At 29.8% G+C, this 23,659-nt stretch overlaps 1 protein-coding gene across 1 annotated transcript; it reads right to left on the bottom strand.

Annotated features, from left to right (window-relative positions):
* Positions 1-1,836: 1,836 nt before the first annotated feature.
* Positions 1,837-21,472, bottom strand: LOC129981557 (homeobox protein MSH-C-like). The gene is made up of 2 exons (XM_056092438.1): positions 20,688-21,472; positions 1,837-2,757 (listed from the first exon to the last, which is right to left on the bottom strand). The coding sequence occupies exons 1-2, from the start codon at positions 21,199-21,201 to the stop codon at positions 2,291-2,293; spliced, it is 981 nt and encodes a 326-aa protein (XP_055948413.1). The 5' UTR covers positions 21,202-21,472; the 3' UTR covers positions 1,837-2,290.
* Between the last annotated feature and the right edge of the window lie 2,187 nt (positions 21,473-23,659).

Below are 23,659 nucleotides of genomic sequence, written 5' to 3'. Positions count from 1 at the left end.
GATTAACTTGCACCGAGCTCATACTCACAACAGATCTTTAGTGAAATCAGGTTTCGAAGTTAAAGGCATCTGTAACCAATATCTTATCACTTGGACACTGCAACTTCTTTAGACAGGCCTTAATTCGTATATCTTTAACACCTTGACTGCCATAGATTAGGTCACCAGTGACCCCATATAAATTACATTGCAAGAAATTCAGCGCGGAAGTCAAAGTCAACGTGTTAATGAATGGCAGTTTAATCTGCAGAAAACTTTCCTTTTTCCTATGAAAATCAGTGACAAGTCCATGACATTAGAAAGTTGAAAATAAAATATAAAATATTGTGAAACAGTATTTAGAATTAAAATTTTTATCACATGCAATTTTGAGGTATTTTTGTAATATTCATACGTTTACAGATGTATAGTGAAAAAAAGAGAAAAACACAGAATATTTTTTTACATATATCACATGAAAGCTATATACAATATAGGCTGTTATACTACAATTATCTATTAGATTATAAGTTCGGTTCGTGTTCAGGAACTGGAAAATTTCTTCATAGGTATCTTTTCAAACTGTTATTTATTTATCTGACGATAACTTTTCAGCACATTCCTTTTGTAATTCATAATCCACCTGGAAATTTAACCTACGAAGTTATATTCAGTTTCTCTCAAAACTTTAATTGTTACACATAAAATTGAACTAAATAATTCTAATTTCAACATTTTGGTTGTTCAATGAGTCTTAGTGTCCAATGTTTGAAAAACCAAACATAACATTCATATGCGAGATAATATCACTTAGTCACTTACAAGTGGACATTACATTAGTAAGATAATATCACTTACAAGTGGAACAAATAATTTCTACTGAATATACAAATATCTTTCAAATAACAAAAATAACAATAATAATTTGTTTAAAAAAAAAACTTATAAAAATCATTTTCAGAATCTCCTTTATTCATTCTTTAATTATTTCCCTTCAATGAAACAAATAATTATCAGTTTTAATTCGTTTCTAAAATATGTATTCTCTGTATCAGGGTATTTCAAAAATATTTTTTAAATAAAAAGTAACTTTTAATAAAAGAATTTTTTCTAAAAACATATTACAAAAATAAACACAAAATTATAACTAATTTATATAATTAGTGATTATAAAAATTTAACACACAAAATTCTTAAATTATTCAAAATTATATTTATTTTAATTTGTTTAACTGATAGGAAATTCATGTTTGTCACTTTAAGAACTAAATCGCTTAAATTCAAAAGAGCATAACATGAATCGAGACAATTGACACAATTAGTTTGAATCTGAAAATGAAAATGTCAAACGGGTTAGTTAATAATCTTTGGATTCCTAGGCTTCTTCACGGCATTGTTTTGCCAACTTTTTTACAGATAATAAATAAATATTAACATAAATTTGGCACTTGAATTCAAATTTGGTTTAACACAAAAGAAGCTCTTGTTTAATGACAATATAACAAAATTTGTTATGTAAGAATTGTACTGCATTATGAAGTAAGTAGAAAAATTTAAACTTATTTAATATAATTATTATAAGAGTTTAAATTATAAAAAAATAACGAATATATGAGTCTTAGTGTTTTGAACATATTACACATATAATTTCTTTGCATTAAAAAAAAGGAAAAAATCCTTTTTTTTTAAAAAAAACATATCAATTTGAATTTTGAAAAATATTTATGTGCAATCAGTTTATAATAAACGTACTAACCCAGAGCGATTAAAATGCCTTTATAACATTTTTTATTTATTTAATAAAACGAAAGATGCTCAATGAAATATAAAAATTTGCCTCGGGATTAGTTTTATGACTGAAAAAAGTTTTGACTAGAATTTTTGCAATAAAAAATGCCCTTTATTTACTAAAATCATTTTTTTTTTTTAATTTGGCGATCAAATAGCATCAAATTATCACAGAGCAATACATCAATGGAATTGTAAACTTTTCTGTAGTAATTAAAAAAATAGTGAATTAAAATGATAAAAACTAAACTATACATGACAAAGCAGTTTAAAATCAACAATCCTGAGTGCCAGAAAAAAATGCAAAGCTGCAGAAAAACATTTAAGGTATAATTATCAAAACAGATAAATTCTGCTTCATCAACATACAATTTACAATCTGAAAAGCAAAGCTTTTTTTCCAAACTTCCAAGGCGAATTTCCAGTCGAACGGAAATATGACAAACCTTATACCTATGTTTTCGATACATTTTTAGATTTTTCTGCGTTGAGTCTTTTAAAGAATTGTCTTTAAGAATGTTTATCACTGAGGACATGCTGTCGCAATAGGAGAGGACGTATGTCCAGATGACGATGACGTATAAAAAGGGTAAGGAGACATTATCGGCGACATAAAAGCCCTGGATACAGGAATTCCATTTGTTCCTATATGAGCTGGTGGAGGAATTCCGGCAATGAATCCATGGGCGCCAAATGGGAAAGCTGGGAGCATGGGTCTTGCTGCCATTCTTATTTTCTCAATTTCGGCCTCTTTCAATCGTTTTTCTTTTGCTCTCCGATTTTGGAACCAGATTTTAACTTGGGTCTCTGTGAGGTTCAGTGACGAAGAGAATTCAGCCCGCTCAGCAATGGAGAGGTACTGTTTTGCTCTGAATTTTCTTTCCAAAGACAGCAGTTGCTGTGTGGTGAAAGGTGTCCTAGGTTTGCGGTTGCTTTTGTGTTTTCTGAGTTGGCATTTCATTGGAGGTAGTTTGGGTAGTTCTCCATGCTCTGAAAGAAAATAAAACAATCTTTTAATTTCAAATGAAAAGCGTAAACAAAACATAAATAGGTATTTTTGAGAAAAAAAAATGAAATTCACTTTTAATGAACACGTATGCAAAAGCCTTTTTTAAAGCTATAAATTTTCCGTCAAAACAAAAAATATAATACCCCCCCATTTCTCATTAAAAAATCTTTTTAGAATGTAAAACAGAAAAATACGAAATTTTAATCCACGTGAATATACACCTGTAATTTCACTGTTGGCAGTAAAAAAAAATCGATACATTTTTCTTCAGCTCACCAATGAATTATATTTTATCAGCTTTGGATTATTTTTTCTGCTGCTAAATAAAAAAAAGGCACAAAGATAACATCATCTCTTCCGAGATCATATTTTGGTATGGTAATCCCAGTACAAGACACGTCTGACTTCTTCTAATTAGTCAAAAAGATCTTCCCTGATAGTAGACACAAGCTGTCACTTTACAAAACAAACTCGCCCAGACAGTAAGGTATCCTATTACAAATGTAGTTTTTAAAAGCAGACCCAATTAAGTCACAATGAAGCAGACGCCAATAAATATGCTTCTTTCCCTAACGTTCCAATTGACTTGTAAACAGAACAGGAATGTTTAGTTCTGTAGGGGGTAAGACTACTGTTGGAGTAGTTTAGGCAGAGGGGGGTAAGTCGGACCGGGTCCCAAAACCAATTAAAGAAGATGAATGGAGCAGTTTTATTGCGTCTGGTCTCCTAACCTTTTCAAAGACTTCCCCTCTTGCCTAAAGCGGTGTACTGTATCACTGCAAGTGTCCAACGAAGTATTTCTGCATCCTTTTCAATGACGTTCTCTACTTTTTCAAAAGCTTATAAATAGCTAACCAGAAAACCGATAGAAAAAGAAGTGGGGACAAAGTTGTTTTACACCTTAAGCATGAAAATTTTTCCGGAATAAAAAAAAAGGCGATCAATCAGAAGATTCTCCGTTCCGTTCCCAAATTCCGTTCATTCTATAACCTGAGGGGACTTTTCTGTCTTTATAAACAAGCTTTCCATTTTCAATCGCTATTTAATGGAATTAATTCTGTAGCAGCGCTACCCGCTAAAGGATGCAGGTTTCCAGAAGGATGCAAATTCCGAATTGATAGTAGTTAATATGATATAGTTTTTTTAACACTTGGTCCAACATGGGGCATGCTGAACCACTGCAAATTCTATGAATGATAAAAATTAAACGATCTTAAAACAGCGATAATGGTCTCCTAAAAACTTTCTCGCATTCTCTGATAAATTTGTCACGCCAGAGAACGCCTTCCATGGCATTGGAGTAAAATTAGTTACAAAATATTAAGTATGGCGTGAATTTAACATGACATCCTTGATGAGTTATTTCACAATTAATCCTTGGCATACGTTAATAGTATCCGAAAATCGAATTTGTGCTTCAGACATGTTTTTCACAATCGAATGAAACAAAAATTTGACACAAAACTGCACTTGTGATCTCAAGATTCCATACCAAAATGTATTATATTTAAGTCATTGCATTTATATGTATCTAAAAGTACAGACTGATCGGCAGTCAACTCTTTCTTGAACTTGACTCAAAATTTGACAGGTATCTACCCTATGGATGTTAAATCTGTGTTCCGAATCTAGCTCTCTTCGTTTCGTAGTTATGTTAAATTCGAACAGCCGGACAGACGAACCACTAAAATAGATTTTACTCCAAATTTGATAGAAATCGACAAATTTGGTGTGAAGACCATATATCAAATTTGAAACATCTAGCTCAAAGCCTCCATCATCAAAATCCCGAATTCGAATATTTTGAAGATTACTCTTCTTTCTCTATACTACGTATACGATAAAATAAAAAAGTTGTGTAGAGCAAAAGTAAAAATTACTTCACAATAATAAAAAGCAATACAATTAAAACAAAATGGGATGTCACAGAGACCAAATGTCACTTTGGTCACTATGACACCCACAAAAATGTGTCTTTTTTAATCATATATATTATAAATATAGTTTATGTCACTTTGTAAAGCCAAGCATGAAGAGGGAAGAAATAATATATCTTGCCCAAGGCGCCATTAATGCCCACTCAGCAACAGAAGACATCTAAAGACCAGAAAATCGCATGCATTAAGGCACTAAGTCATTCAAGAATCTTCATGGTTTATTCAAAACAAGATAATTAATAAAATTACTGCACTCTTTACTGTAACAATATTTTTTTTTTTTTAATTCAGACGTGATTGTTAAAACCAATTTGATATTCAGTAACGCAGCCAGAAATAAATTCTTTGTTTTTTCAACAAGAAATTTCTTATCCGTACATTTGCAGAATAAACTGTATTTTGCTGAACAACTGTAAAAACAAAGGTCTACGGATTGAATTTAATCTCATTTGAAAGCTGCCCTTTCATTATTGCAACATATTTATATATAGAAAAATGCTAGCTATATTTCGTATATTTATTTGAATTAATCAAAACGATGAAACATGAGAAATGTCATAAGATATTTCTAGTTTCCTTTTGATTATTTAAATGTTGAAGAAACTTAAAGAAATTAAACAAAAAGAAATCTAAGATACCAAACATAGTCTGCGCAATCTAGAATAGCAGTCATGTTATTAAATTAGTACAAGTTTATAAAGAAATATATAACACTGTATTATATGTATTTTCATTAAATAGAATTGCGAACATGAATTTTGGGATCACGAAGGCAATAGCAGTACTTGCTTTTATACAATCTTCAAAATGAATCCCTAATTTAGTATATTTTTTGTTTAAAGCATTTTTAAAAATTTTGTAAAATATTGTAAACTACATTTCTTATAGTTTATCACTAAAGGTATAAAAGATTGAATATTTGTTCTATAAATGGAGTCGCAGAATATTTTTGCAATCAAAAAACGATCTCAAGTGAAGAACATAATTGTATAATAAATTATTACATATTTCTATGCAAAAATCTACAACACTAGGAATCGAAAATATTTTTAACCTGTCATAAGTCAACATAAACAAATAAAGATATTATATATTCAAAATATTATAGGGATACCCCCAATTAAAAAGTGTTCAGACATTGCTACTACACTAGAAAAGTAAATCTAGCAACTCATATTCGCTGAAAAAAAAATTCCAGGAATCGAGTTCTTTGATTCTTGCGTCTGTAAAAGCATTACTGCGATTAAGATAAGACAAATAGATTATTTTCTCATTTATTCTATGCTAGTAGCCTCATTAATTTTCTGCCTTTATTGCTTTCTCTCCTATCCCAAATTTAATTAAGCTGTCAGTTCAGGTTCACAGGCTTGGCAAAAAATGGAGCATTCAGTTTAGTCAATGGATGCAATCAGTTGTTCACAGAAAAACCTGTCCATTTTCCCAAGGTATCGGGTAACAAATGACCATTGCTGGGGCGAGGAGTCCAAAGTGACAAATATCTTGAAAGGAAGTTTGATTTATGGCAGGGTGTAGCTTTACAAAGACTCGGGCCCTGCGGTTAAGATGTCTTGCTGCGAGAATTCTTGACTGAAATGCTTCTTCCGAATCCCTACGTCTCGGAACAGAAGCATAGAAAACAGGTGGCTACCATTAGAATAAGATAGATGAGCTACTTAATTTTCATTTGCAGTCCCTATTTAAATCGAGTTTTGCTCCAGTTTAGAGACCAACTGTTAGGGATTGTATTCAAATTACTTCCTAATTAAGGAAAGATAAGCAACAATTTAAATAAGGTAATTAAATACCCTAATCAGTTATTATAAATCTATAATAATAAATGTGGCGATCCTCCTTTCATGAAGATGTCAAGCGAATTAATCATGTGATGCACTAGTCGACTATATAATATATAATTTTCCTTTAACTAACGAAAACTTCTTCTTAATGTTTCCTTTAAATAAAAAGTTATTTTTTATACTAGTTATTAAATTGAATATTATGGATAATATCCACATTGGTGACCCGGACGTGTTTGAACACGCAACCTTCTGATCTGGAGTCAGATCACCACATATCTTTATTCTACAAAATATACAAAATTCAAATTCTGGACATGTCTAGTAGAAAATATTTTAGCTACCATGTAAGTCACAATTAAATATGATTATTAGATAATAGAAATTAAATAATGAGGAACTTTTACCCAAATGCATATTTTCAGATGTAAATATTTTAATAAGAAAGTCATTAAGTTCTGAAGAAAGTAAAGCTATATTGCTACATTTTTACAAAATTTGCTACTGCAATCTAACGACGCGTTCAAACCAAATGTTGCAGACTCATGCCCGTAACTTTCATATCCGATATTTAACAATTTGACAACTTTTTGCAGCTAACAAAACATTAGTGAATCCTTGCCTTCTATGTCTATAATACAAAGGGAAGAAATTTCATCTTAGTTTGCTTCTTTGTGTTTTATGTCACAAAAGCCATCATTGGTTAAGCTACGCCACACTCATGAAATTAAAATATTTGTGTCAATTATAACAAAATCGAAATATCGAATGTCTATAAAATCCATATGTCTAAAAGTATAAAAATGTGAGTCGTGGAAAAGTGCAATAATGGTGTAAGTATGAAATCTTATCTTAATTCAGTCGTTAAGATGCAAGATGAAGTAATTGTAACAGGAACTTGTGTAATTTGTAAAACAACTTGCACCTCAGAGTTTCCACTATAGATAAGAATACTATAAAAAATAATTAAAACCTCACGTGCAATGGATTGAGATTGGTTCAAAGTTGCGGAATGAGTCTTATACAACTAATAACAATTGACTTAAGACTAGAGAATTCAAAATCTGCAATTCCAATTTTCTCTGCTTGGGTGAGTTGAAATATCATTTCAGGTTTTGAATAAGATGATAGAACACGTGTAAGGCTTCTAAAATAAATAATTTCGATATATATGCGAATTATACAAATTTTTCTGGAGAAACTATAAATTTCAAGCTAAGCACAAAAGATTAACATTTATTAATTTAAATTTTTTTTAAAAAAAATTTTAATGATAGTGGCGGATTGCTAAAGGCGGCTGATAAATAAATAAAATTTTTCATTTCTATAACTTTGAAACGCAAAATTAGTTATTCAAAAATATTTTGTCATCATTGATTTATTACTATTGAGTTAGCGTTTCGTACAGAAAATTTTAGCTCGCAGATTTCAACTTTTTCTGATTTCGTAAATTTTACATAAGCATATCCGTTTTAGAATAATCATAAAGTTTAAATTAAATTAAACATTAAAATTAAACATGATAGAAAAACAGAAAGCTATGTATCAAGTAAATGACATCTTTTTTTTTAATATCCTTCAATGAAAGCAATTTCCAGAACTGCAAAAATTATGATTCATCCAATCCAAGCTCAATTAAGAAATATATCGTAAGCCTAATTCTCCAGGAAATAAAGTGTGGGTTTCTTTATTGCTAATTAAAAAAAGCTGAGACTATTTAGCTTTCATGCAATGTATACTTAGGAAGAGGGTTAATTGCCCATAATGTCATCGGCCATAAACTAATTATTCTCGAAAATGAAAATGGTCCGCAATAAATTGTCATTATTACTCAGAAAATGGACAGTAAGTTATTTGCTCATCATTATTGCGCTTAGAAAGGTAAAGTAATTTAAAGTCAAATGCGAATTATCTTTGAAATGCAAAATAAAAGACACAGAAAAAGTTGTAAATATATTCTAAATGCTTTTTTCCTGTTTCAATTAGCTTTTCATAACGAAATGTTTTGCCATATTTCGCATAATAAAAGATATAAATAAAAAATATTTAAAAAAATTAAATAAACTTTTACTTTTAATTTCAGAAGTAATTAGAAGCTTAGAATAAACCATTTTTCTTTTCTTTTCTAAGAAAACTGAAAAATTAGAGTAATTTCTCTGATAATTTTTTAATTAAGAATATTTTTTGTTACATTTTTAAAGAAATGGATATTTTTCATCTTTTAAAAGCAGAGAAAATCTTATGTAATTTTATGACTCAATAACGCAGCTTCCAAGCAGCGTTCTATGTTGGGATATAATTGTTTCTATAAAATTTGGTAACTCTTAAAGCTGAAAATTCCAGGTTAGAAACCCAATTTCTTTCCGACAGTAAATACATATTAATATGCCGATAGTAAAACATTTTTTTTGACTGGATTCAAAATTACGAAGTACTGCTTAAAAACAAAGCAGTCATCGTAACGCTGTTTGGGCAACTAAACGAACTAAACCAATGCAACTAAACGAATCTAAATCATGTCGTATTTTTTCCGCCGTATTGTTTCTAAGAAATTAACTCAACGGCTGAATTGAAAATTATTCACATATTTATTAAGAATATGAATGGAAATGTATCATGGACAATGCAAATAATCAGCGGGAGAAGCGCCCTCAAAAATTTCTCGGATACCATCTAGTAATAAGAAAAGATTCATATAAAAATATGAACTATGGGTAAGGCCATGAGCACCTTGCATGGCATTCGCAAATATAGTTACGAAATATTATTCGTTGGTGTGTGCTACATTTTTAGTGAATCTATCGAGTGATCTTTAACGCTGTTATTTTTTTGGAGGGGGTGATTTATCTATGACATGCGGTTAATACGCAAGTACCCGAAATTCGGATAAGTATTTTTTGATATGTATTTACATGTATTTTTCCCTCATTAGGTTGAAAGTAAAATTCGCAATAAAGGTATAGTTTTAGCCACAAGATCACATACCAAATTTCATTCATTCAAATCATTGAGTTTTTTAGGTTAATGAGTTTACGCGCATGCGAAAGTATCAACTGGCAGAAGATCAACGCCATTGGCGGATTTGGCTCACAATTTGATAAGAATCTGTGATTTAGATGCTAAATTTGGGTACCAAATTATATTTGTCTAGCTCTTTACATTTGGTTATTATATTTAGGCAACCGGACAGACAGACTTCCTGCAAATGAATTTCGTCCAAATTTAGATAGAAACTACATGCAAAATTTCATCAATTCAGCTCAAAGTTGTTGTTTTTTAAGTTATGTGTTTTTCGGATTCGAGGATGTAGGAAACGAGGAGATTTGTCAATATATCAAATAATTTTTTATGATGAATATACTTCGTATACGAGAAGGTAAAAAAATTGATTTGGGTAGTTTAATAGTGTTTCTCTGGGATTTACTGTGCCAGAAAGATAAAAGGAGTAAAAGAGGAAACAATTCATTGTTCATTCGCCTAAAAAAATCAAAAAAGATTAAATTTGGAGTCTAAATTTAATGAAATTAGGAGTACTGGAATTTCACAAATACCTGCTGCCACTTAACTTTGAAAGCAAGGTATGGCAATCTTAAAATATGAATGTACTTAAAAATCATGTTTATTAAATTAAAATAATTAGATTAAAAATTAAAATTCATGCAATATCTATAGATATTACATATTTATGACTAAGAACCATTGATCCTTTTTTCTTTTTCTTAAAGCTTTTTTCTTTAATTAGATGATATTTCCAAAACGGATATGTCTTGTCTTACGAATTCAGTTAGAATCTATAGATTTGTTCATTTTTGTGATTTATATGTAATTTTTATACCGTGTTATAGAATCTTTCACTGATTAATTTCAGCATATAAGTCTGTTAAGTGATAATCCAATGATTGTATGGCACACAAGCAAGATGATTAAGGGTTAAAACTAGAAAAATATTTTATTAAAAATAAAGACGAGAACAATATGCGTCATAAGTACTTTTAATGAGAAGAGAATGTAAAATGGGATTTTGATATGCAAAAAAAAAAACATTAAAAAACGCTTGGAAAAAAATTCAAAAACAGATGATTTCAATGTCTTCTATGATTTTGCTTTGATTTCCATACTTTTTTTTTTTGAATAAAAATGGAATATAAAAAGAAATGTTTGTTTTAAAAATTTATTTTCATTGCTTTTTTATCAAATTTTACTGTATTTCCATGTTTATCTTTTTCTTTATAAATTCATTACCAAATTCAACCGACTAACTGTAAAATTTGTTAAAAATAATTATTTTTAAAAATATCATCAAAAACACACAACTATAAAAATTTTAGAACACTTCAGAGAAATTGATAATAAAATCGAAATACAAATATGAAACACAAAAAGTTTAAAAATTGTGTACAAAAAAACCTTTCTGTAGTAAAACTTAATACAACATAGATAGCAAATATACAAGCAAAAATAGTTAATCTGCTATTCTTTTTTATTTAATTACTCTTTAAAAATTATTGAAAAATGTTAATTAATATTGCGATTGTTAAATAACAATTAAAACACATTGTCTCTAAATGCTAAGGCGTGGGTTCTGTTGTCACTCAAACGCTTGACTTGACTTGAATAACGACTTTTATTTTTTTTTTTTTTTCGAAACTTATCTAGTAATGAGGAATGTAAAGACAACCAACCCCAACTCGTTTCGACTGTAACATATGCTTGAACAGAAGAAAATGAAAAACATAACACTCGAGCCGAGAATAAAAGTTTGAAATGAAGCCATCAAGAGTGCTCTCGCGTGATTCTCCCTAATCAAGTCTATTAGGGTTCTTGTCGCCTTTCGCGTGATTCCCGACTAACGCCTCGCATTTCCGATTTCCGTGACAAATTACATTTGCTACAACTGACTCATGGACCGAAATAAATGCCCACGCGACTTTTAATAGAAATTGGAAGAGGACTTCTTTTGCTTTTGTTACGGGGACTGAGTTGTATGCAAATAGTTTGGATGGCCGAGGAATCGATTTAGGGACATAATCGATGATGTGATCCTTTTAATTGAAATTGGAATCATCTGTTAATGCCAGGACGTATTGAGTCATCAGAGTTTGATCAAATGAACGATCGCTTGTCTGAAAAGGTAAAATGAAAGATTAAAATTAAACAATTAGTTCAGGCCAAATGAGATAATTATTCCTATCTCCATTCAATTGATTTCTGATCTCAGATTTAAAAAAAAGAATTGCCAAATTCATTTATGTTGTTCGATTAATACACGAGAGGCTTTTACGAGTTATCTCGGAACTTAGCCCAAACATTGCTGTCTGCTCACGAGTTAACTCAATGACTTTCATGCTCAATAGTTGATCCATTTGGTTTTGCTACGGATTAAAATCCTTTCATGTGAAATATTTTTAACACAAACATTATTTTTGTATGTTAAGTCCTTATATTTATGTTAAGTCCTTTTATTGTCCCAAATCTGCTTTTAATTAAAATCAGATTATTAATTGAAGCAAATGATTTTTAAAAACCCCTGATAGCTATTTTTTTTCTATATTTTTTCATATTACTGTTGTAAATTTTGTTCATAAATGCTGAAGCTTTCGTTTGTGCGATTGACTGAAGCCTAGTTTTAAGCAGGGACAAATTACTGAGATCACTAAAAGTGTTGCCAAGAGACGAATTAAAATAAAAAAAAGTGAACAACTGTACCACAATTTTTTTAATCAAAGTGTAAAAAAAAGAAAACTTCATTAATTTGTAATTAACTGAATATTTAATTATTTTTTGTTATTTGAAAACTTGACAGTATTTGTTCTCTTATTATATAATAAGTATACAAAATTGAATTTAATTGACTCAATCGTTTAGGAGTATATGCGAAACTTACATAAATACATCTAATAGCTACAATGACTTATTTGTCTTTAAACTGACGATGGCTTGAAATACATCAAATTTCGATCAACAATGACTTAAAGGATTAAACTTTTTGAAAACATTTTTTTGGATTCAAAGTTAACGAGTACAAGTTACGAGCGAGTGCTGAGAGAAAATTTGTACATTGAAATATTTAAAAAATGCATATAAAAAAAGAGAAAAAAAGTGTTTAGAATAAATTAAACTCCTTCTGGTTCTTAAATGACTCATTTGTTCTGCCCGATTATTTATAGTGGTTCAGTGTATTTCTTTTGGTACAATCAAAGCTTTTAAAGTTATACGTAAGTAGCGACGTCAAATATAGTAGCAATAAAAAATGCCGGGAGTCATGAAAAGCATCACAGTACAAATACTGAATATTCTGAGACAAGAAAGGGGGGGGGGGGGCTTAGAAGCTATTGGTTTATTTAAAAGATTCCATTACCCTCTTAAATCCCTTTTTTACCAGTTCATTAAATCATACCTTTTATTTCAGGAATCTGCTGTCCTCCGGTTCAAATAAGGAACCCATAAAATTTTTGAGATCTTTATAGAGTTATTAGTAAATGTTTTAATCTAATTATAATATTTTGAATGATTTAATTTTAATTTATAAGTTTAAAAGGAGAAGGAAAAAAAAATAGGAATTACGTAAGATGTACGGGTACAGCAGTAAAGGGATTAAAATTTTCTGAATGATCGTTTTTAAATGATATTAGATTTAATTATCATGAATTAATGAATTTTCCTATTTATTTCTAAGCCGAAAAAGTCACGAAATATTTTAATGCTAAATGTCCAAACTTTGAAGGCAGATGATATCGAATTAAAATTCAAAATCATTATATTATCCCAAATATAATATCATTAAAATAATGAAACTTTTATCAGTTTTCATTAATTCTCAAATTTCTTTATCCGATCTACAGAATGAAACTATAAATATGAATTTATATATTTTAAATTTCATTGTGGGAATTCGATAACTTTTTAAAAACTTTGATAAAATATTTCCTAACAAATAAATAGATCAGTTAATGAAGTTATAGTAACACCCCATTTTGAATCTACAAGAGGACTATTCAGTACGAATCTCGTAATTTTTTACTCAGACAGATTATAAGAACGAACTTCGCTCTCATCTTTTTTCATCCAAACTTCCAAACGATACCAGTGAAGAATATTTGGCCCTCGATGAATTTAACATGCTCCACACTCGTATGAATTCTTGGTTCATGAAATCCAATCGCTTATTGAGAACAAATTATCGTGAAGCAATCGTGTTTTCAGTTTAGAAACTCGATTGTATCTGAAGTTATATCTCATGACGTTAAATACGGCTTCTTTAATATTATTCACTTGTTAGCCTTATACAATAAATAACATATCTATATGTATGCTATCCGTATTTGTATGCTATTACTTGCATCTTTATAGAAAGTACTAAATAAGTAAGTAAACTTTCAAATAACTCGGAAGATGACGTTAGTCACAATAAAAAGGAAGACATACAATATCAGAAGAATGCAAATTCAAACAAAAATATAATTGGTAACAAAGAATAAGTTACAAACTTTTTTTAAATCAAATATCGACTGCACTCTTTATATATAAACGCTTCAAATATTTAATCTTGCTTTTATAATAAACAAAATCAAAAACTATCAAAATGTTAAATTTGTTTTGAACATAATAAGGGGTAGTTTATTGCGCCGTATAATGATCAGTCAATGTTTTCGACACGTTATATGAATTCATGTTATTGAACGTGTTATACGAGAATCCACTGAGTAGTAAATGAATTATTGATTTTTAGAACAAAAGAGTAAACTCAGTTTACACTTTATCTTATATTGAAAATTAATGATGAAGCTTTATGGCATTAAGCCTTTATGTCTTGCAAATGAGATAGTTTGTATAATATGATAAAATAATGAAGTATTCAAATATTTATCCAACTAGAGAGAAAATTCAAAATTAATACTTACACGCAAGTTTGAAGATGTTAATGGTTTTAAAAAACGCACATTTCTTGTAAATTTGATTCCGATCCAATTTGTCTGGGAAGAAAAGTAGGAGTGACGGGTAAGTAATATCGAAATTTATTTTGTGTTTTGTTTACGCTTTTCGCTGCTGTATCAATTATTAGAAAAAGTTATTATATTGTAAAATTGAAAAATATATCGGTTTCATCTTTTTGAAATGTACTTCATTGTAAGCTATAGAAGTATTGTTCTCATTTGTGATTGTTAAAGTACATAATTTAGTTATTTCATAAGATAATAGTTTCATGTTGTGTAAACTAATCATTGTACGGAATACTATAGGAAATAATTAGTCTATAAATCAATAATTGATATATTGTAAAATGAAAACTTTTACAATTTTTTAAATTTCCCTTGAAACTAAGTTTATCATTTTATTCTACGTTTACAAAAGGTTCAAACTTACCTTTCCTTCCTTTATTATTATTTTTTTTTCCAACTGATGCGGAATTCAATATGATATCAAGACAATCAAATGTAACTCTCTAATTAAAATATTCTTTAATTATAACTTTTTTACAGATTACTGATTGGTTATCATTTAGTGATTATCCTAGTCAAGAGTTAATTAGAAAAATAAACCCCTTCCTACGCAGTCCAATTTGTGCATCGAATTCGATCATATTTTAGACTAAGCAATCTATCATAATTGCGTTATAATATCCATTTTGAAAACAGAAATCACAAGAATACGCTCAACTCCTCAACAGTTTTGCTTATTTTTTATTATTTCATAGATGACAAATTCCGTTTTCTGAATATGCTGTCTTATTTAATTAAAGTATTTCGAGCGTAATAAACAGCAAAGAGTTCACAGAATACTTGACGTTTATGGATCATGTGCAATTTTAATACCAAATTATAATATATTTGATTTAAATTTAAATATGAGTAGCAATAATCCATATGATGTAGGGACACTATGGATCAGAATTTAAATATACCAATGGAAACTTTCGTCTTACTTTATACAGACTTGTCTAATTAGAATTTAACTATATTCAGAGCTAAAGGGTTAAATAGAATAAGAACTAATCAATTATTTAACGTTATGTTTATTTTTCCCCATAAGTGCCGTTATTTTATTTAATATTCAAATGAATCATAAAATATTACAATTATTTATGGTTACTTGTATTATTTTAACTGACATATTTTACGCTTTTATTGATAACATACATAAAAAATTATGTTACGCTATTTAAAAAAAAAATTGGTTATTACAACAAAATATTAATAGTAGATATTAAGAATTAAAAGTCGTATAAAAATTAATTTTGAATTGCAATCCATCCATTTGCTATTAAAGAATTATAAACATTTTTGCATGAATTGCCCTGAATAATGTAAAAAGACCTCGAAATTTTGAGTAACATTCAAGGCAAGAAAGTTTTGTGCAAGGCCAGCATCGACGCAACCATTTCACTCACCAAACTTCAATGCATCGATCTCGCACATATAAGAACTGAAATAAAATTAATTCATCCCAAATTAATAACACAATAAATATTTTTATTATTTTTTTTATTCATATTTAATTTGCTGACGTTAAATTCTTTCATAAAAGATATTAGGTGAAAATATTACGGAGAAAATTTTCTTCAACAGAAGAAAATTGTTCATGGGTGGAAAATACTTAAAATTCCCCAATTCAGACATATGCTTAACTAATAATTTTCATATCCCTGAAATTGGTACATTGAACCAACCAGAAGAAAGTTGGGCCTCTGATTACCATGTTTACGATTCATAAAGTAGATGTACTTATTTTTAATAACAGCATTATTGGAATCTTTCCCTGAACTGATGATCTTGGTAATCTGAGAAACATTCTTATTTTCTGATATATTAAGCGCAAAACGCCTGACTTAAGGTTCCTCCTATGCCAAGTCGAACCCTTCTTCTCTTATACTGCCAAATTAGGCGATACATTCTATGCTCAAATGTACTCGCTACATAGCTTCACTCCTTTTAGTTCGAAATTTGACATGCTAGAGATATTGTCGTGATTCGATATGTTGAATACAAAATGAAAAGCACCAGAATAGCTTTTGGAGTTGGTAAAGGAAATCAACCTTTGGATTATCGAAAAAAAAAAATAAAGAGAAAGAAGAAGAAGAGCGCAGCAATTTAAGATAAATTAAATAGGCAAAGTAAGAATGATAATCGCAGAATAGGGCTAAAGGAAAATAAAGATAAAGGAATTCAAGACGTTTAACCCCTTCTGGTTCAATGATATCATTTGGCATAACTGGAGAGACTTGTCTTTAACCCTTTCTAGGGCCGTGGGGAGTATGCTTCCCACCACATTTATCAATCTTTGTATGAATTTATGTAGGTTAGCGTAAGTTCTGCCAATTTTTTTTAGAAAGACAGAAACTTAGATGCTTCAGTTCTTTATCTCACACAAAATGATGTGTCTTGATTTGTTACTTAATTATTAATGAAACAAATTAATTAATCAAATTAAATTTATCCAATAAGCTAAATGAATCTCTTTCTTATTCTAATTTCAAGCCTAAAAATATTTTAATATAATATGACTAGAAAAAAAATGGCCTTTTAAAGGGTTAATTCAAATTGGAAACGGTTTAATGGGACCAAGGCGGCCCCATGTTATAGATACAAATGAATAATGTCCAATGATTAATGGATCCAATTAAATTAGGAGCCATTAATTAGGCATGAAGATTTTTTTTAGTACTAACAAATAATAATTCAAACTGTCAAACTGAAACTAAGAAGTCAAAGATTAAAAATACCTTTATGTCCACAAACCTAATATAAAAAGGATATTTAAAATTGCATGACACTTCAATGAGCTATTTATCGGCTTATTAATACGCTGACAAACAAGTCCCAGAAACGCGTGATTGTTGCCCCCTTCAATACGGGGCTTGTAAATCGACGCGTTAAAATTGAGAAACATTTAAAAGCCCAACAGACGAATACACTTTTATACACTTCAAACCAGTTCCTTATAAATCCGTCACAATGTCGCTAGTCGGAAAAGGTGTCTGGATACATTGATGAATACTTTTAGGGAGGGTGAGGCAGATGAAAAGGAAAATGGGGGAATGTTGGTGAAAGGAGAACTTAAAAACCCATCAATTTCCCCCCCCCCCTCCCCCGGAAGCCTACAGATGGGTAACTATATAGTGAAAGAGGTAGTCGTAAAAAGAAATCAAGGGTTCTTCAAGTTGTGTCACAAGTCCGATAGTTAAGTTCCTTCTATTAAATACTCCTTATTCTAATGGTTTTGCACACATTGATCTGATTTAATTAAAGAGGATGAGGAATGTTTGGTGTTGGCAAGTTAAGGCTTGCAGAATTATAAAGAATTTCGTTGCTGCGTATATAATTAATGTAAAAAACATTAGTATTCATCCGAAGTTACAGTAAGTCACCAAGTGATCACCAAGATCTCAGTTGTTGAATCTTTTCTTATAAGTGGTACAGATGTTGTTCTAATAATTTTCAACAGTGTACGAGGATTGAGGATTAATGAGAAAAAAAATTGATTGTTAATGAATTTCACATTCCTTACTACATTAATTGTTAATGAATTTGTAATGCAAGGGGCTATTGATAGGAACTAGAGACATCGTCTTTCGTTGACATGAAGAGAGAGAAAATATTTGTCAGTTTCTTAACCAAAATCTATTTCTTCAGGGGCATCTTAAGCGATTTTTAATCCAATGGTGATAACATAATTTGGTTTCACATTTCAGTAATGTTTATAAATCTTAAAATCTATACTGGAAGAACGTGACTAACAAGGGCGAAATGTAAACGGTTTTATAATATGCATTACATTTAAAAACGTTTGTTTTAAAATCATATGTAAAACTTTGATTATTTACGTTATTCTTTGTTGAATTGATTTTGGCACAGATAAGTATACTGTTGGTAAATTTAAAATGTTGCGATAACCTAGAACCAGCATGCTACTGCTATTTTTTTTTTTTAATTTAAAAACAAACTAATCTCAGAAATAGAATTTAAAAAAGCTATAATTTTTTTTATCTTTACCATAAAGATAAAGATTTAAATATTAATATAATTTAACATATTCACAGCACATCGCTATATTATTGCATTTTAAACCTAAAAAGATTAAGTTAATATACAACCACCTATAATCATTACATGTTATTTACCGCTTTGTTATGCAAGTCGTTTGGGCTATATCTATACAATTCCAGTTCTTAAATGTACTTCAAGTTCATATTGAAGCAAGAAAACAATTCAATAAGTTATAATGATCATAATATGAATAGTTTCAATATAACTAACGATCTCAATAATAATCAAAAGATGAATAGTTCTTGAAACTTCTTTGAGCATACAAACAAAGTATAATGTGAATACTAAACTCTTTATAACTGTATTTTTTAAGCTTTCATAAATATAATTAATTACGATTGATATTTCAAAAACACAATGAAAAATTTTGTATTCTAACATTTATTAAACAAATATGTGTATACATATATTACGGTCAATGTAAATAATCTGTTATTATTAATACTAACCGGTCGTTATTAATAATAACCAAACCGGTTAGTATTAATAATAACCGGTTATTATCATTGACCGTAACATACATATATTTCACAATTTATTTTCATTAAATCAAACATCATTCATTTCTCATTTTACCACCACTGCAACAAACTCAAGTGCAAATTTTACTCCTCTTTAAAAACCGATGCACATCACAAAATTTACTTCAACTAACATTTGCGAATGTGTAGCTGCTTTCTGCCAAAGTATTTTTAATATTTACATCAAAACTCTTTTTATAAGAACTCGCGATCATGGCAGTTATAAATATAATACAATAGTTATAAAACTTGATGCAGTTTACAAAAGTCGCTTTGATTTCATTAGTATCAAACATATGCAAACAACTACCGCAACAAGTTATAAATCTGAATATTGAAAAGGAAAATTTTAATTGTTAACAAAAACAGACACATGAATTATATATGAAAAGCACGAATTTAAAAGACTTATGCAATCAAAAATTTGTCTTCATGCAATTAAAATAAAATTGATAATTGTATTAAATATCTTAACATATCTTTTTACTGATTTCTAAAACATGTAATAAAACAAGCACTGAAAATCTTCATACGGATAAAGGCAATTCTTTAAGCATAAACTTCTGCCATAAGTGGATTTAACTTTCATGTATACAATAACATTAGTAAAGACCCGGAAATGCTGGAATGGCGAGGGAATTGTGAAAATTGATTATCCCTCGCCCGCTTTGCTTCTTAAGAATGGTAGATTGCATTATTTCTGAATAAGTTAACATTACACAAAGTTTGTTAGTACACATATATTGCAATACTACAAATGTATTGTAATACAACAAATACTCCATTTATTATATAACTTCTTAGACTTTTTTTAAATTTCTGTAGCGATTCTTTATTTCTTTTAGAAAAAAAATCTTTGCGATTATATATATATATATAAAGATATTTAATGCTTTATATATATATATATATCGGAAAAATTTTACTGCAATGCAAAACATTGGAAAATGCAAAAACTATCTTTTCAAAGATTAAGTGAAGTTCAATTAAAAGTAACTTTTTAGTCAAATTTAAAGAATTTTTCTCTATTAAGTAGATTGTCTTAAATAAGTTTTGCCATCGAATTTGGATGAATTTGAAAAAAAAAAAAAAATGTTTTGACATATTTTTGTTGACTTCATATATTCTTTTATATACCTGCAATTGAAATCGCGAATTCCAATTTAAGAACCTCGAATCTATTGGATTAGGATTTTAGGACTACCCTCAATTGAGATCGCGATTTGATATTTAAAAATGTTTGATTTGTTACATCATGACTTTAATATCTCAATTAGAATCGCGATTTGATATTTAAAAATATGTGATTTGTTACATCATGACTTTAATATCTCACTTAGAATCGCGATTTGATATTTAAAAATGTTTGATTTGTTACATTATGACTTGAATATCTCAATTAGGATCGCGATTTGATATTTAAAAATGTTTGATTTGTTACATCATGACTTTAATATCTCAATTGGGATCGCGATTTGATATTTAAAAATGTTTGATTTGTTACATCATGACTTTAAGATCTCAATTAAAATCAGGATTCATAATTTAAGAATCTCTGATCTAACATAACATGATTTTAAAAATCTGAATTAAATTATAAAAATTTCACTTACTATGAACAGGGGACATGGACCTTGATACTTGAAACCAGGGCACAGTCGTGAGAGGAGGATTCCACGCTAAGTTCGTTTCTGGAGGGTGCATGAGTCCGGATTTCGAAACCGACGTAGGAGTTATAAAAGTAGTTGGAACTCTAGGTATCATTTTCAGTTCCTGATCCAGTATTCTGTCCATACTGAACTGCTTCATGCAGATACTGTTTTGTTCAAGTCTTTCAGCGTTGCCATTCAGTGTCTTGGTATCAAGTTTTTGTTCGGGACTTGTCGAAGACCTTCGGCCACTGTCATCAGAAAGCAAAGAGTCCACAGAGAAGGAAAATGTTTTCGGTGATTTTGTAGTTGGTTTGACTGGGACTGTCTCTGGGCTTTTCGAAGGCGACCTAGAGCCGTTTTGGTACCTTGAAGACATGGTTATAACTACAGGAGGGGAACAACGGTTTCTTTGATGTTCAATCAAAGTATCCGATGGAATTCCGTTATTGGTTTCGCTAGGTGAACAAAGCTGCATTATTTTTCACAACTGTAAATATAGACAACAGAATAGATCGGCAAATATCTGTCAGCATCCAGGATGGATCAAAATATTGTTCTTCCGATTGTATTTTGTTAATAAACAAAAACGGAATCGGCTTTGAATGATCCTATTATATAATAATAGGATAATAATGGTTGGTTGATGATTCAAATTAATCAAGCAATTGTTGAATGGCTCCGCCAAACAAGCAAAAGATATCTTATCACGTTTATGAACTCGTTTGAACGCTGCAATTTTACCTGCCTCTCCGGAATCACTGTTTTGACTGAATGCAGAAAGCTCTTCCGAAGGCATGATAACGAGGCGAAAAGAGGCGTGAACATCATTGACCAATGGGCGGGAAGGAAACAAAATGGCTCCTCCTTCGTCGTCATGGAGACGGTGGGGAGGCTGGAAAGAGCAGGAATAAAGCTATGAGTGCCTTTTCCTGCCTATCCAACAGCTTGTCTGCATCCTTTTTATCGATGGCGATTTGTCAGGGAGACTGGAGGATAACTGTAATCACTTGGCTCTGCCTCCGGCATTCTTTAATGGTGCCGCGCCAGAAAATCTCTGTTCTCTCTCTCTCTATTGCCTCATCTTTCCTGGCACATTCGCTCTTGCGAAGGATGATTGATTCCGTGGCATCGAATGATTTGAGAGTCGTTTCATTAATGATTTTGCTTAAGAGTGGAATTTGAATTAATATAAATGTGTCGTTAAAACACATTAAGGTCTATGATAGTACTACATGCTTTCAGGCGAAATAGAAGAATCATTTTGTCTATTTGACTATCACGTGGAGAAGAAATTAATTAACGGTTCCTATTTACATTAAGCTGAAAAAATTCTTTAAAAATAGGAATTAAAGATATTTAAGTTAAATTTTGCTTTTTATAATTAAAACATACTTGCTTCATCCTTTCCGGCATATTCACTTTTGCGAAGGATGATTGATTTAATGGCATCGAATGATTTGAGAGCCATTTCATTAATGATTATGTTTAAGAGAGGCATTTGCATTTATATAAATTTATCAGTAAAACACATTACGGTTACGAATTCATATTTCAAGATAAATATATTAATCATTTTGTTTATTTGATTATCACATGGGGAGGGGAATTAAAGGTTCCTATTTACATTAAGCCCAAAAACTTCTTTAAAAATATGAATTTACAAAGTTTAAATTAAATTAGGCTTTTTATAATTAAAACTTACTTGCTTCATACTTATTGGCATATTCATTTTGGCGAAGGATGATTGATTTAATGGCATCGAATGATTTGAGAGCCATTTCATTAATTTTTATGTTTAAGAGAGGCATTTGCATTTATATAAATTTATCAGTAAAAGACATTGCGATTACGAATTCATATTTCAAGATAAATATATTAATCATTTTGTTTATTTGATTATCACATGGGGAGGGGAATTAAAGGTTCCTACTTACATTAAGTCCACAAACTTCTTTAAAAATATGAATTAACAAAATTTAAATTAAATTAGGTTTTTTTCATAGTTGAAACATACTTGCTTCCTCTTTTCTGGCACAACTCTGTTTGAGAAGGCTGATCGATATCATGGCATCGAATGATTTGAAAATCATTTCATTAATGATTTTGTTTAAGAGTGGAATTTGAATTAATATAAATGCGTCGTTAAAACACATTAAGATCAATAATAGTAGTACATGTTTCAAGAGAAATAGGATCATTTTGTTATTTGATTATCACGTGGAGGAGAAATTAATTATATGTCTCTACTTACACTAAGCCGAAAAAATTCGTTAAAAATATTAATTAAATATATTTAAATTAAATTATGGGTTGTTTTATAAATGAAACATACTTACTTCATCTTTTTTAGCATATTCACTCTTGAGAAGGAGAATTGATTTCATGGCATCGAAGAATTTGAGAACAAGGAAGATTATATCCGTTAAGGATTTTGTTTAAGAGTGAATTTGAAACTAACATAAATGTGAGTGTAACATAGTACGTTACACTCACTAATAACTTTACATTTTATATATTTCAGAAGAAATAAAAGTCTTCCTTTTTTTTTTTTAATTATTATTTTGAAGTATACAGAGCAACTAATCCATGTAACGTGTTTCAAAATACAATTATCTAGTTCAAATTTCACCCTTAAAAACATCTTCATTAAAACTTCTCTTTCGATGGCTTGGGATAATTCATTCTTTGGAAGAGCAGAAGAGGCAGGAAGACGAAACAAGTGTATTTCAGTTATGAAAAAGCATAAAATGATTTTTTTTTTCAGGAATATTTGCTTCAATTTTAAGAGCGAGTGCGTCAACGTTCTGTGGTACAAACTGTTTGAACATGAATCACCAAATTTAGCACAGATATACTTTAAAGAGTGTGAACATTCATTTCAGGGCAATTGATTTCAAATTTAATTAACCAAAAATTAAGTAAAAATTTGGAAT

This window comes from Argiope bruennichi, chromosome 8 (genome assembly GCF_947563725.1).
Source record: "Argiope bruennichi chromosome 8, qqArgBrue1.1, whole genome shotgun sequence".
Lineage (NCBI taxonomy): Eukaryota > Metazoa > Arthropoda > Arachnida > Araneae > Araneidae > Argiope > Argiope bruennichi.
This window is presented reverse-complemented; position numbering and strand designations above follow the sequence as displayed.

Bases quoted from the DNA above. Each gene is read 5' to 3' on its own strand.
- LOC129981557 (XM_056092438.1), bottom strand. From the start codon at position 21,201: ATGCAGCTTTGTTCACCTAGCGAAACCAATAACGGAATTCCATCGGAT. The intron at 2,758-20,687 runs GTAAGTGAAATT...ATTTTCTTTCAG, and splicing joins GTCCATGTCCCCTGTTCATA to AGCATGGAGAACTACCCAAA.